Below are 15,479 nucleotides of genomic sequence, written 5' to 3' on the forward strand. Positions count from 1 at the left end.
ACATATCCCCGCCCCGATTTGGAGTATCGTGGAGAAGCATGTTTTTTTTTTTTGCGTCTTTCTGTGACGCTGTCAAATGATTTCTGAGACAGTTAGAGATTTTTAATCGAACATGAAACAGTTGTTTGTGGCTGTCATGTGCAAGATCACTTCAACACATGTAGATCAGGCCGACATGAGCAAATGTTGACTTCTGATCCATTCACGGTAAACTTCTGGGAATTTTCCTGAGCAAGTTTGACACCTCGATACACCATATGGTGTCGCGGACTTGCTAATTATGCATCCTCAGCTCTCCATTTGGATACTTGTTCTTGGCATGGTGTTTTCTGATTTACTGGTTGTCACACCTGCCGTGGAGTACACACCAGGTAAGTCAAAATTCTCAAAATAGATAAGGGACATTAAACACATAATCTCTTGAGCACACTGTTTTGCTTTCCACATGCTGGATTTTAACAAAACGTCAACAATTGAAGGTAAGATAAACCTCGCTAGCTTACACCCGTAAATCGTTAGAGGAAAATGTTTAATAACAATAGTCCCACGTTTTTTCAAGCCTGATGTCCACATTAACATTTCTCATGTTATATGCATGTTTAAACACAATGTTCTGCCTCACAAGAAATCTATATAGCAACATGTGTTCTATCCATTCCACAGTATTTGTACCATGTTGCATCACTCGATACGTTGTACATGTCGTTTCCTATTGTTTCATTCTACGTGTTATGCATACTTTGGCAAAGCACACTTCGCAAATCACATTTAGAGTAGCACATTTTGAAAACTAAATTGTTTCTGCCTTCGTTTCCTATTGTTTCATTCTACGTGTTATGCATACTTTGGCAAAGCACACTTCACAAATCACATTTAGAATAGCACATTTTGAAAACCAAATTGTTTCTGCCTGCGTTTCCTATTGTTTCATTCTACGTGTTATACATACTTTTGCAAAGCACACTTCACAAATCACATTTAGGATAGCACATTTTGAAAACTAATTTGTTTCTGCCTTTGTTTCCTATCGCATTATTCTACGTGTTATGCATACTTTTGCATAGGACATTTTGCAAATCACATTAGGAAAAGCACATTTTAAAATGATTTGAATGATTTGAAGTGATTCCAGTACCCGATGATTCAACAGAAGCCTTATGTCTGGAGATTCTTAAGTTACATGGCTAGATGCGGTTGTTTTTGTTTTTTTTTTTTGGGGGGGGGCTTTATCAGGTCAGCCGCATGACCATTGTAGTAAAAAGGTGGAAAAAATTCTTATAATATATAATATAAATCATGTTGCCCTAAAGATAGCTAACCCTGCATGTGGTTAATAAAATCCTTAGGCAGCATAGATTACCTCAAGCTTTCATAATATGGAAGCCGATAGAGGACATCTCGTTGCCTCGCTACCTATACCTTTCTAATACAAGGCGAGGCAGCGAAGTAGCGGAGCTAGGTAAAGAGGTAACGAGGCAGTGAAGTAGCAAGGTAGCAAGGTCGATTCACTACCTCGGTGACTCGCTAGTTCACAGCCTTGCTACCTTGCTATCTGCTTACTTCCCTGCCTCGCTGCCTCGCCCTGTGCAAATGTAGCGAAATTATGTTAATCTCGCTACCTCGCTGTCTCGCTGCTTCTATACCTCTCTTCGACGTAGCAAAATGTTCTCTATGAGCTTCCGTAATCGAGTGTGTTATAGATTTGATGTTCAAGGCTAGACATAATGTCTACTATACTCTGCCTTTGTCTTTGTTCGTTTAAAATATATGTAATTAATAATGTCTGTGAATATTAATAGTCACCAATAGTCTGGATATAATTAATTACTTGGATTTACTGAAACACTGTGACTGGTATACCCCTTGATGGAAAACAATTTGCGAGGGAATGAACCTGTACATTTACCATATGCACCACGCATTTATATCTTTTTGATTGATGTTTATCTCCGTACTCAAGAATTATGAAATGGCGTTGTCGGTATGAAGGCTATACGTTGAGGCACGCGAAATGCCCGGACTAAACCATCGTCATTCCATAGGTACTTGACAAACATACTGATTCAAAGCCGCAGCCGAATGAATGGAATCCGGGTTCGAACACGCGACCTCATTGATCAAGGATCTGACAGCAGTAGCGGACCAGCGCTTTAACAGCCTATTCCTACAGGGCCCTATGTACATTTTATGACGTATCATGCTTACAATATGCCATGTGCAATATATACCAACAAATGCGTAGTTTATTGATTCTGCCATGAAAGAAATTCATGTTATGACTTCCCTGTAAATACGGATTCTTCCTAACTCTGTATTATGATAAAGTTGTCACGCATGTAATTTAAGAGTGAAAAAAATACCCAGAAAGTGTGAAGGTCTTGTATAAATTAAAACTTACCGCTTACAGATGGGAGGCACTATCAAATGTAAAACCCTAGTCAAGACTTCCGATTATTTGATCTCTGACAAAGGATACTTTAGTTATGATGGTCTGTCGAAGTCGTTGAAGATGAGGCCTCCGTGGCCTAGTCGTTAGCCTATGACCCAGCAGTAAGAGACCCACGAATCTTGTTTCCAACTCATGCTTGTTTCCTTTTCGGTCGTACGTGTGAAAGTATGGGTTTCTCCCGGGTCTGATCGATTTCCCCCCCCCCACCATAATGCTGGTCGCCATGGGAATAAATAAAATATACTTGAGTATGGTGTAAAAATACAATGAGATAAATAAATAAAATATCAAAGAAAAATGCATAAGTAATGTTTTTTTGTATTCACCTGTACATTTTCACAGAATCCTGTCCTGTTTTTCTATCTGTTAGATGGACTGGAAATCCGGATGAACACAACCTGTCGTCAGATTGATATTGAATGTCCGTACAACCATAGTATAGAGATATTGTCGAAGCTGGATGGCGCCAAAACCTACCACTGTCCGAATACTGAGCCAGAGTGCTGCTCTTTCAACGAGACAACGGACTGTTACCAGCCCACCACACCAGGGTTGTTAAGATTTCAGCGCCAGGTGTGTGAAAACCGAACTACTTGTACTATATACTTACCCGGTGGAATATCGGTAGGGTGTGCCATCAGCCAGTATGTGGTTGTCTCCTACGTGTGTCAATACGGAGGTAAGGTTTCTTTTTTATTCTCAGATATTAATTTTTTGTCTCTGTAGTTGCTTCTTTGTCTGTCAGCAGTTTTAAGGAAAAAAAGTTACGCAAACGACTTTGATGAAATTTTGTGCAAAGACCCGTTGTCAAAGAAATAGTTCGTTTAAAGTTCAGCCAACTTTTGGTATATATAATATTTGTTTAATAATGTTATAAATAAGGACGTATCACATGGTTAGTATATAAATAAATAAATATATTTTTTCGCCAGACTTTGGTCTTTTCAGCTAGCAAACGTCTTCAGCCTGGATTTTGATCAGTTTTATGTTTTGATATATTCATAAATATTGTCACAATTCAGATTAAATGGATGTGTTTGGATGTAAACAGCAAATTTATATTCAAATAAATTTATTAGACATGCATCAGATCCTTACTTAGAACAATATTATGCAGTGACAATGAATAACAAAAGGTGGTTTCAAATACCCACCAATCAAAAATGTTTTCAAATACCCTTTTCTCCTAAAAAAATCAAAAACACCTTATTTGCAAATAAGTTTTGACGCTCTTTAATCTGATTTTGTCCTCATTCTTCTTCTTTGAATTTTACTGGTAATTTGGATGTATGAATTTTTGAACGATCCTTCACCCGACAGAAAGGGCAGAAATGCTGATCACTGTCCCTTTGTAAGTAGTACGGAAATTTTTTGTGGCAGTGGTCTTACTCTAGGGTGACTTCGAAGTTTGTTTCATTAGATTCACCATAATTATATATATATATGGGTAAATCAAGTATTGAGACTAGGGGTGGTCGTGCTTGACGTTCAGAGAACCTGTTATATCCACAAACGAATACACACATTGTATCAAGACACTCCTAATAAACCCTGATTAAGGTACTCTTGACAATTCAAACCATGGCGCTGTTAACAATTTCTCAGCCAAGGAACTGTTAGCAAACCTCAAACCATGGCACAACTAACCGCAAGCCACGGCGATATTAACAAACCGCAAACTAAGGCTCTACTAACCGCAAGCCATGGCGCTGTTAACAAACCGCAAACCAAGGCACTGTTAATGAAATCAGTCAAGCCACTGGTAACACACCACAATGAAAAGCACTGTTAACACACAACGACCAAGGCACTGTTAACAAATCCCAAACCAAGGCGTTATTAACCGACCACAAACCAAGACACTTTGAACAAACTCCAAATCAGAACACTCTTAACAAATCCAAACCAAAGCACTGTTAATAAATATGTATTCCTTAGCACTATTAATGAAACCCATGCCAAGGCGCTGTTAACAAACACCAAACCAAGGTGCTCCTAACAAACACCTAACCCAGACACTGTTTACAACCCCAAACAAAGGCACTATTAACAAGACACAAACCAAGTTGCTATTGACAAACCCCAAATTAAGGCAAATTAACAAATACAAACCAAGGGACTGTTAACAAACCCCACACCAAACCATTTTTAACAAATCCAAAGGAAGGTACTGTTAACATACCCCTAACCAAGGCTCTGCTCACATACCCTAAACCAAGGCACTGTTAACAAACCCTAAACCAAACCATTTATAACGAATCCAAACGAAGGTACTGTTAACATACCCCTAACCAAGGCTCTGCTCACATACCCTAAACCAAGGCACTGTTAACATACCCCAAACAGAGGTACCGCTCACATAACCTACACCAAGGCACCATTAACAAACCTTGATTAAGGAGCTGTTAACAAATCTAAACCAGGAATCGAATAAAAACGAAAGCGTTGTTAATAACTAAATCATAACGCTGTTAATAAACCCCAAAAGAAGCCACTGTTAGCAAAACTCCAAACCAAGACGCTGTTAACAAGGATCAAACCAAGAAACTGTTAACAATCACCAAACCAGGCAACTGTTGGTAAACCCCAGACAAAGGCTTTCGTAACAAATTAAAGTCATTGCGCTGTTAACAAACCCAGACCACAATGCTAAGCAAACGTAGGCCAAGAAATTGTTACAAATCCAGATTACCGGGCTGTCAAGAAAAAATCTTGGTTTGTTCACATAACCAGACTTAGTTGCTGTTAACCTACCCGGGTTTACATGTAGGTGGGGCTGCCAAACCCAAATCAAGTCGTTCTTAACAAACCCTGGTTAAAATGTTATTAACAAACTCAGATTTCTTTATTTATTGATTTTCTTAGTGTTTAACGCCCTCGCGTTTCATCTATATGTTGTTTCATTTTTTTATGGGTAGTGGAAACCGGAGTGTCGGAGAGTCAACCACCGGCCTTGGCCAGGTACCTGAGCTTCATATGCTCACATTTAAGCGTTGGTAACAAACCCATACCGATCCGTTGTTAACAAATCCAGATCGAATGGCTGTTAACACACCCAGGTAGAGTCGTTGTTGAGAAATCCAAACCAAATCGTTAATAGCAAACCTAGATCAAGTCGCTGTCAACAAACCCAGACCAAGAGTTTGTCAACAAACCCAGATCAAGTCGTTTTTAACAAATCCAGACCAAGTCGTTGTTAACAAATCCAGACCAGATCTTTGTTAACAAACGCAGACCAAGTCGTTGTTAACAAATCCAGATCAAGGCCCTGTTAACAAATCCAAAGCGAGCAGTTGTTAACAACCCCAGAGCGCACAGTTATTAACAACCCAGAGCGAGCAGTTGTTCACAAACCTAGAACGAGCAGTTTGTTAACAAACCCAGATCAAAGTCCTGTTAATAAACCCAGATCAAAGTCGTGTTAACAAACCCAGATCAAGGTCCTGTTAACAAACCCAGAGCAAGGAGTTGTTATCAAATCCTGACGAACAGTTGTTAACAAACCCAGAGCGAGCATAAACCAGATTATGGTCCTGTTAAGATTCTCAGACAAAGTATTTGTTAATGAACACGTAGTAATTGTTTACAAACGCAGATGAAAGGGCTGTTAACAAACATAGGGTGACATATTTTCAAACCCAGATCATTGCGTTGTTAATAGAACCCAGCTCAGAAAGTATTCCTCATTACACCCAGATTTGACCTTTTGCTAATATAATGCGACAAAGTGGGCTATAAAGTGCCAGGTGAGGCGTGACCCATCCACTTTTATACAGCAAGTGTCAAAGCCGGTATTACATGGAGAAACGCGTTCGTCGGACATAATAAATACAGCCTATTTCTTTGCAGATGAAGTGGTCCAATACAAAATGTACTCAAAGGATGTTCTTATAATGTTATGAGATTTTCCCAACCGTTCATTATATGCTGTCAGCATAACATTTGCTTGCAAACATAAGTTGAATATATATCTTGCGAACTGATATTCCAACTGAATGAGGGGTGGAGGTTGTGATCTCTTTACCTATACACAGTGTGTTCCCAGTGAACCGTATACAAATACATGTGGGTCATTCTAGGATTGCGGCCCAGTTTCTTCACAGCTTTTCCATGTTCAACATTTTGAATATTCAGTCACCAGACACTGATATTTACACTCAAAAAAATCAATCTGTTAATTTTAACAGAAAGTTTGTTGTCTGAGGGATGCTAGATTCTATTATGTTATTGAAACACATTATTCTGTTAAATATAACACATATTTTATACATTCAATATAAAGATTCTATTAGACAAACAGAATATTATGTTGAATATCACATAGCATTATGTTGTAACAACAGAACACATTCTAGCACCACTCAGGCAACAGAATTTATGTCAAAATTAACAGATTGATTTTTTGTGTGTCTCAAGCTCAAATCGCACCCAAACCGCACTACTACCAAACGTTCAAAGGCTTTCATCTGTCCATACCTTTAACTCGTTGTTAGTTGTAGTTGTATAGCAAACCTTGTAAACTTACATCTTGGATTGACATTAAAGCTCGACATACATGGGAGCCTAAGAGCAAACTCAACTCAACTCGACTGCAGCGTCGGGTCCTAAGCACCTGTGTATGCGAGACTCAACTGAAGTTCTACTCCAGTCGTTACATGGATTCCGGCCAACCTTAAAGTTATATGGTCACCAGCGAGTGGGACCGACAACATGTACATACCGCCAACTGAGCTGAATTGAGTGGTGTCTTGCAGGTTAAGTGAGTCAACTGAGAGGTGACTATCGTGCATAGCCTCAGAATTTTATACAAAACGAAATGACTTATGTTTTCGTTTCTTTGACGACGTTCATACAGATCAGGGCGCATATTTAACGTTTTTTTATAGACAAGTATAAAACTCAAATAATGCCACAAATGAAAAGCCTTGCTCTAGAAAGGTTAAAATTTGTACACTGTTTGGATTTTGGCTTTTTAATGACTTGCAATGTATGACGTAAGTCTTAAGTTGCGTCATAAATTACTAGTGCTTAAGAAGCCACCTCAGGACAGGAAAGATCTCAAATTGTGGCTGTTGTATAGCTCTGTGGTTAGGAATCGGAGGGCAAATTTTTAACTTCTTAGATTGTAGCTGTGTTTGATTTTTGACTTAGCTTTAATTAAGAAGCTTGTGAAATATTGGCCCTGTTGTACGGAACTGTGTTCGCATTAACGTACCATTTCACGACAAGACACCAAGAACACAGAAATCTAAACGGCAGCTTTTAAACCTTGAAAATGTAGATTGTCATGATAAAGGCTCACTCTTTATTTGTCCTCTTATAAAGCTGTTTATCATGATCTGTACTTTATATGCCCACAAATGTGTGTATTAGACCATGCGTAACTCCATGTGTTGAAAGCAACAGTTGAAATAACAATAGTTATAATTTTAACAGTGGATACCACATGATACATCAATATAATGGCAGAATTGTGGTTTTCTAGTCTATAAAACATTTTAAGAAGTATTTTCCAACAGCACCAGGTTCCCCGTCCAACATAATCACCCTTAGCAAAGAAATATAGAAAGGAGCGTAAATGTATACATTATTGTTACAGTTAGTTTGATCTCGTGTGATTGAAATTTAACGTTGCTTAGCACGGTGCCTTTGTAATTTTACAACGGTGCCTTTTTGTCTCTTAACTAGATTTTCCAAATACCTACATCTTTTATGGTGCTGCCTCACTAGAACGCCATGCTTATGACACCAGACACAATGCCCAACCCTGACAACGCACTCACTTAACCTGCTTCTTTATACTGAGCACCAGCCAAAGAAGTAACCCCTTCAACCGATGTTGAGAGGCCATGAATAATATTCCACTCTCAATCACATGTCCGAAGTTCATAGTTACTAAGAAATAGTCAAATGCAAAATTGATACATCATGGTAGGAAGCTCAAGTGCTAATATCACTGCTCTGTAAGGAAAACACTCGGTTTGACATTTTGACTTGTTTTACCCTGGATCTAAGGAGACAAGTGTTCACACTCCATGCCGTATCGCCACGATATGACTGAAATATTGCCGATGTGGCGTTCAGCCATAATCACTCATTCATTCATTCATTCCATGCCGTGTATTTTACGTTTCTTATGTTAATATTCGTTTTATATCTGAATCCTTAATATAAGAATGTTAATATATGTTGCTAATTTTCTTTTAACTACAGGTCCTACCACTTTACCTAGCACAACACTTCCACCAACTCGACCTGCAGTCCAGAAAACAGAAGTAAACCGTAAGTATTTCTATCAGATTTCAACTGGGATAACTTTGTACAAAGTAAACAGTAGGACTTTCTGGAAAGACGTTATGGTAGGCGACATAAACGAGCCTAGTTTGTGTCAAAAGTTTTTACAAAACTAGTTCATTAAAAGGATATTAAATAACCTTAGGCAAAGTATGAATTACCGCTAGTCTGTCTGTGGAGATAAACTGGATGTGTGTAAATATTATCATCACCAGTGTTTTTCATACATTTAGAAACCGAATTTAAAAACAAATCATCAAACGAAATACATTATTGTTTAAAAGAAAATGACACTGAGCTATAAGACCTCCGTACATATCGTTGAAAACTGATCTGTTAGATTTAACAGATTTGAGTGTGGCTAGAATGTATTTTGTCACTCCAGCAGAATTTTGTGTCAAATACAGCACACATATTGTGTTAATTCAACATAAAAACTGTATATAAGACTATATGGGACATTATGTTATAGTAAGGAAATACGTTCTAGCATCACTCAAACAACAGACTTCCAGTTCAATTTAGCAGATTATTTTTTTTTTAGTGTGGTATAGTTTTTTTGTGTAGTGTATACAAGTATGTTCTCTATTTTCTGTAGTTCTTGCAGCACTGATTGCCCCCATCGTCGTCGTGTTCGCTTTGGTCGTTATTATTTTGCTAGTGATTTACTACAGGTGAGTCTTAACATGGAAAAACATGACGTCTAACCATGATTTAAACTGCTTTACTCGAATATCATCTCAAGCATACATCCCATGGCCACAAACGGCATCGTTCCTTTCGACGTTTTTGTTGACCACATAGTAAAACGTTATGATATTTATGTCTGTTGTTCGGGTGGCCTTCGTGGCCGAGATGGTTAGCACGCCAACGCGGCGCAATGACCCAGGAGCCTCAAGTTCAGCTCATGGTGGCTTCCTCTCCGGCCGTATGTGGGTAGATCTGCCACAAACCTGCGGATCGTCGTGGGTTGTTCCAGGGCTCTGCCCGGTTTACTCCCACCATAATGCTGGCCGCCGTCGTATAAATGAAATATTCTTGAGTACGGCATGAAATACCAATCAAATAGATAAACAAAAAATTCTCTCCATTGTGGAACGTATTCAAAGTCAAGTACCATCAATCAACAATTGTCACTAAACACCCCCCCCCCCCACACCCCCACCCCCCACTATTGTCCCCAGAAAAAGCTAGAAAAGCCTTCTACAAATGGCAATTAATGTAGGGTTTTATACACGCTATATATTACCTTTAAACAAAATCCTGACATAGGTGTAAAAATGTTCTTTTGCTAAGTACTGCTAGCAACTTTACTATTTTTCTCAGAGATTTATTCAGTTATGTTTAATATTTGCACCTAGTTATTTGATTTTCATGTGTTATTTGATTTTCATATGTTATCCTCCAGATATTATCGAGGGCATAAGGACCTCCTAGAAGCCGACAAAACCCCTTCCTCTGTCACCCATCTTAGGATGAAGGTGGACAAATCACAAGCCCGAGTGAAGACGGCGCCGAGGTTCAAGCTGGACACGGGATTGTCAGGGCACGGATTAGGGCTACACGGCTCGAAATGGTCAAAGAGCAATATCGACTATCGAAAGTTTGGAAACTCCGAGTTACACTCACAGTATTCCTACGCGCCCACCGGAAACATATGGAAACAGGCAAATTGGATGACATCACTGTCAAGCCCGAATCATATTTATAAAAAGAGGAGAGACGACGACAAAGTGAGTAGGGCGCGATTCCTGATGGCAGCGAGGGATAGAGATTTAGATAGCTTGGGCTTCGAGGACGACCTGGGCTTTCCTGATATCAGCATATTTTCTATTGCTCAAGCGAGACAAAGCCCAGACAGTGGCCTAGATAACCTCGGATACATATTGCCTGTAATTCAAGACCCGCCAGCAGCGGAATCGCCGGCGCTACATCGTCATTCTCCGGCGCCTCACCGCAGTTCTCCGGCACCAGTTCGGAATTCTCCGGCACCGGCTCTCCGCATGGCGGCATATCACCGCAATTCTCCAGCATCGGCTCGTCATTTGGCGGCAAATCACCGCAGCTCTCCGGCACCAGTTCGAAATTCTCCGGCACCGGCTCTCCGCATGGCGGCATATCACCGCAATTCTCCAGCATCGGCTCGTCATTTGGCGGCAAATCATCGCACATCTCCAGTGCCAGTTCGACATTCTCCGACACAACCTCTGTATTCACCGGCGCTGAGCTCCAACCCTGCGACACCTCGTCCATCTCCCGTGCCGCATCACCATCATTCTCCACAGGGTGCGCTTGACGTGGAGAGATTATTTCAACAACAACGTGATGCAGTCTTTCAAACGTCGCTCAGCCCCGACGATGCCTTAAGGCGACCTCAGTTCCGCCAGCCAACAGATCAAAGGCGACGCTACGACTCTGGCATCATTCCTGATCATGACCCAGTTTCTAATTGGACGATACCCACAAGCCCCAATAGTGCCTTCCAACCACATCAAAGCAACGATCATTCCGACGAAACAAACGATGCTTTTAGCAATTTGAGCTCAACTATTGGTACAGAAATGCTATACTGAGCCAGGCATTTTATATGTACATAGTTGGTATCAAGGCCAAAGAAAATACGGTCCGTCATTGCCCACAGAAATAATAAGGGGGATAACCCAGTGCTGGCTTACGCCACTTATGTGCCCCATGAAAGCCCACTTAGTACATGTGTAGTAATCAAGTAGCTGTATATCACTGTGCATACAAGCAAACATGATATCGAAAACTTTCATAACTATAGCCACACTTATCTTCGTGAAAAATCGCACGCCGAACGGGGTTCTTTTCCACAACCCCAACTTTAGCTGAAGGTTGATATGTAAGGTGTCATGCATGTTAATACTGTTACGTCCAATACAGACTGAAACTGGTGAGCAAAAATTAGACATGGACAAAAAAAGAAAGACTTATTGCATTTACTATTCCTGTAACAGCTCTGTGGCAATGTTAACAATTGCGTGACAATGCTCATACCGATACTTCCTTCACTTCCACTCTTTCCGTTTGTAGGGAATAAGAATAAGTCTGGAATCTAATCCTTTAATTATATCAAATATTTTCACGTATTGTGCATTATGAATTCAATATACTTGTAACTATCGTTTAAAATCGGCTACATATTGCCCCCATCTATATAGAGTATGTAATACCTGTATTTTGGTTATAAAAAAAGTCCACTACCAAGAAGTATGCAACTTCCCTTCAGCTAGTCTCCAATGCACGTTACACATGTTACGTCAACTGTAGAAGCTCGCGCCACCTGCTGGAGAAATATGCCAACCTCTTGGGTGGAAATTGTGAACTGCATCTAATGTAATACAGTGTAATGTAAATCTAATGTAAACGGCTGCTACAAGAACTGACCATATCTTGAAACCGAAACTCTAAAACCATTACCATCAAAAACGGTTGTTGCCCTTTTACAAAACTGTCCGTTGTCGTAATTTTTTAAAGTCTATTTCTCAAACGTTTGCTGCGCAATAGAGAAAAAAAATGCATTGCTGCTGAGATATATCACATAATGTGTTAGAAATCGTAGAAAAGTGTAAAGTGCCGTAGGCAATAGCTATAGGGAAGTTGCATACTTCTAGGTAATTGAGTTCTGATTATAAGACAGGCCACTTTGTATATAATCTACTACGATTGGTTCTGTTCGATCACGTGATTAAGAAAACCCATAGCAACCTGTGCATGGATGGAAAATGGTAAAACTGAAAGAAACGTCACTTGATTTATTATCATTTTATTGACATGTGGTATAATAAAAGAGTTTAGAATCGGTCAATGTAGATATAGCTCTATATACACATGTTGGGAAGTCGTTATGGCTGTATTACACATACAAACCCCTGTTAAGTTTCATACGTTCTCGTCACTTGTATGGCTTGGGCCACTGCAGCAATGCTCTGTTCAGTAAAATGAAAGGAACCATGAAGACATATCAAAATTAATCTGAGGAAAAGACAACAGCGTCTCAGGTCATTGGGACAAGCGTTAGCAAAGGGCGCCATCTTTTTTCGTCAACGAGCACAGTGACATGTTTGGATTTTGACTAAGGTGTTGGTATATGGAACCTGTATAAATATCATATCTGTTAAAAGCAATAAACATAATGGGTAAAGTTAGTATTTTTTTTTCTTAACGCTATTAAAAGTCATCATACAACACATTTCCCCCCATGTTACTATATCCAGTGCCGTACTGGATGTTCATGACAACCGCTTCCATGTCTTTGGCCACAATCACTTGTGATATGACGTAGTGGGAGATTCAGAGAGTGTGTACCTCATAAAAGTCGCGTTCACACGGAGCGCTTTACATGGTGCGATGAATCGAATTTAACAGATTGAATGACAAGATCTATCCTCCTTCCGTTGGACTAATGGAATCGATGGCTTGATACGACAAATCATATCATGTGAGGGCACCTTAATGGCCACTGGATGTCTTTTTTTCTGTTATGAATTGCCTATGTGACCATCTTTCACTGTCTATAATTTCTATGATCTATAATCCCTCCAGCAGGAATTTACAAGAAGTTGTGGCATGACCTATTTTTGAGATGTAATTGAGAACCAAACCAACGTTTTGTAAATTGTCTCGTTTTGGTTTTGGTTTGCTGCCATGCATGCAGGGGCCGAACCAGACCACATGGACGATATATTCGACTAAATGGCGCCCTAATCGTGTTAGAAGTTTGCCTTGTTTTTCCGATTCTCTTATTAGTTTTTCACGAATGTCGATGTCAGATGAGTTCCAATTAAAGCTTGGAGAATCAGATCAATCCTTTCGAGGATACCGTAACATTTTGATAAGGTTAAGAAGTTAAGCGACATGCTGAGGGGGGTTTAAAAGAAAAGATGCATCGATATTAAAGAATCCCACATAAAGTTTAAAAAACATAACTTTTTGCCTTTGTGACGTTGCGTAGCCGAGATATATCGGTTCAAAGGAAAAAAGTCGCGAGATTCTGTTCGCAAGGAGAAATTTGCACGAGAATTTCGACTGAAGTCTCTCTGGAATCTCGTCAAAATGTCGCGTTGTTATACTAATCTTTTTTGGATTTCGACAAGTCTTACAGAGTCGTTTGAATATCAGGTGTTCCTGTGCGTTTCTGTGGCTTGACTATTAACCACAGATACGTTGCAATTAACATGTTTGTAGAGAGAGTTTCATGGTCCATTTCACGGTCAACATATCTTTTCCCGTACTGTCTGTCTCCATTATATCAAGTTTAGTACCAAATGCACAGATATTCTATTTAAAGCTGCCTGGTATAGATATGTATATTTTGCTTTCAATGCAATGATTGTGTAAACTGTCCGTTCGGAAAACCCATGCATATTGCATTTTTCTTGAAAGAAAACACACGTGTTTGTGACAAAGTTAATCGGTTACCATAGATCCTGGTTTTTGGAAGAAAACAGGTCAAAACCAACAGATCCGGTTGTGTTTAGCATAAATCACGACTTACATCAGCCTATGTTGAACGCTACAACGACCGGCGCTGAGGGCTTCCATTGACTGGTTGTGGATATACGTGTTTAATGTGTGCTATAAATCATGTCAGGTCGCACTTCCTGTGTGATAGTTTTACACACTTTACATTCGTGATATATACAGTGGATAATACGTATTCAACCATTCTGAGGAAATTAATGATCAGTTTCGGAAAGAGAGACCAAGTCTGTTTTCCTTTCTTAATGTAATTAATTTTTTTTTATCTTCCAGCATTTGATTGTTTTTTACATCGTGTTCATATTACCATTAAATTAATGCCCTTTCGCTTTATGGAAATAGAGCTGTCGATGATGTAGTCAGTAAAGTTACATATATAAAATAGCATCCCAGCATGTAAATTGCATTATCTATAAAAACGTGTGTATAAACTTATTAAAGTCTGCATTAAAATAGGAAACTTTGACCCGCATTGCACACAAATATGCAAAGTAAGTCATATTAAGATAATTTGATACACAAGTTAATACAGTCCTCCATAACTGAGGCGGAGAAATACAGACATAGGTCTGGTTTAAATGTAAGAGTCATGCATGAAGCGCCTTGACAGAGTGAGCTGTCCTGGATTCTAGAGTAACTGTGCCAACTATTATCCATCTAGGCGACAGATTTGTATTACATATATGCGAAGCAGAAGACTAGAGTTTTACAACAGTGGCTGGGTCACTTTTGCTTATATTCTCCGGAATGGTTCAGATGACGTAAAGACTGACCTGTATATAGCAGTCGGTGTGCTCTTGGGACGTTTCACATCGGAGGTTATTCGGTAGAAGCCAATTAAGATGTCTTACACAGGGGTATGTGCACTGATACAGAACATTTGCAATATTGAAAAATGCACAAAGTGTATATACTTGCCACGAGTTTTGACTACTGCCAATGGAAGGGAGATATGATCCATTGCCTATAGAAAGCCGCTGGGGCCATAAATGAACTAATTCAAACCACTTCCTGCTATTTTCACACAAGAGCTAAAACTAATCATGCTTTTTGCTGGGTTGTTACGTTGACAAAGTGACTGTTCCACAAACCTCTCCGACTCTGTCAAGCAATGGACTACCAGGACATGTGCAAGGTATTCCTGCTCCTGGTAGCTGGACTTTTATCAACACTAGTGGCTTCACAAGGTAAACAGACAATTAAGTAGTGTTATTGAGTACCTGAGTTAACTGGA

The 15,479-nt window shown here is 39.5% G+C and overlaps 1 protein-coding gene across 1 annotated transcript; it reads left to right on the forward strand.

Moving 5' to 3' along the window:
• Positions 1–261: 261 nt before the first annotated feature.
• On the forward strand, positions 262–11,316 carry LOC135461693 (uncharacterized). Its single transcript, XM_064738894.1, has 5 exons — positions 262–371; positions 2,820–3,128; positions 8,663–8,731; positions 9,342–9,417; positions 10,152–11,316. The coding sequence occupies exons 1-5, from the start codon at positions 281–283 to the stop codon at positions 11,314–11,316; spliced, it is 1,710 nt and encodes a 569-aa protein (XP_064594964.1). The 5' UTR covers positions 262–280.
• The last annotated feature ends 4,163 nt before the right edge of the window (positions 11,317–15,479 follow it).

The sequence above is a fragment of the Liolophura sinensis genome, chromosome 1, assembly GCF_032854445.1.
Source record: "Liolophura sinensis isolate JHLJ2023 chromosome 1, CUHK_Ljap_v2, whole genome shotgun sequence".
Lineage (NCBI taxonomy): Eukaryota > Metazoa > Mollusca > Polyplacophora > Chitonida > Chitonidae > Liolophura > Liolophura sinensis.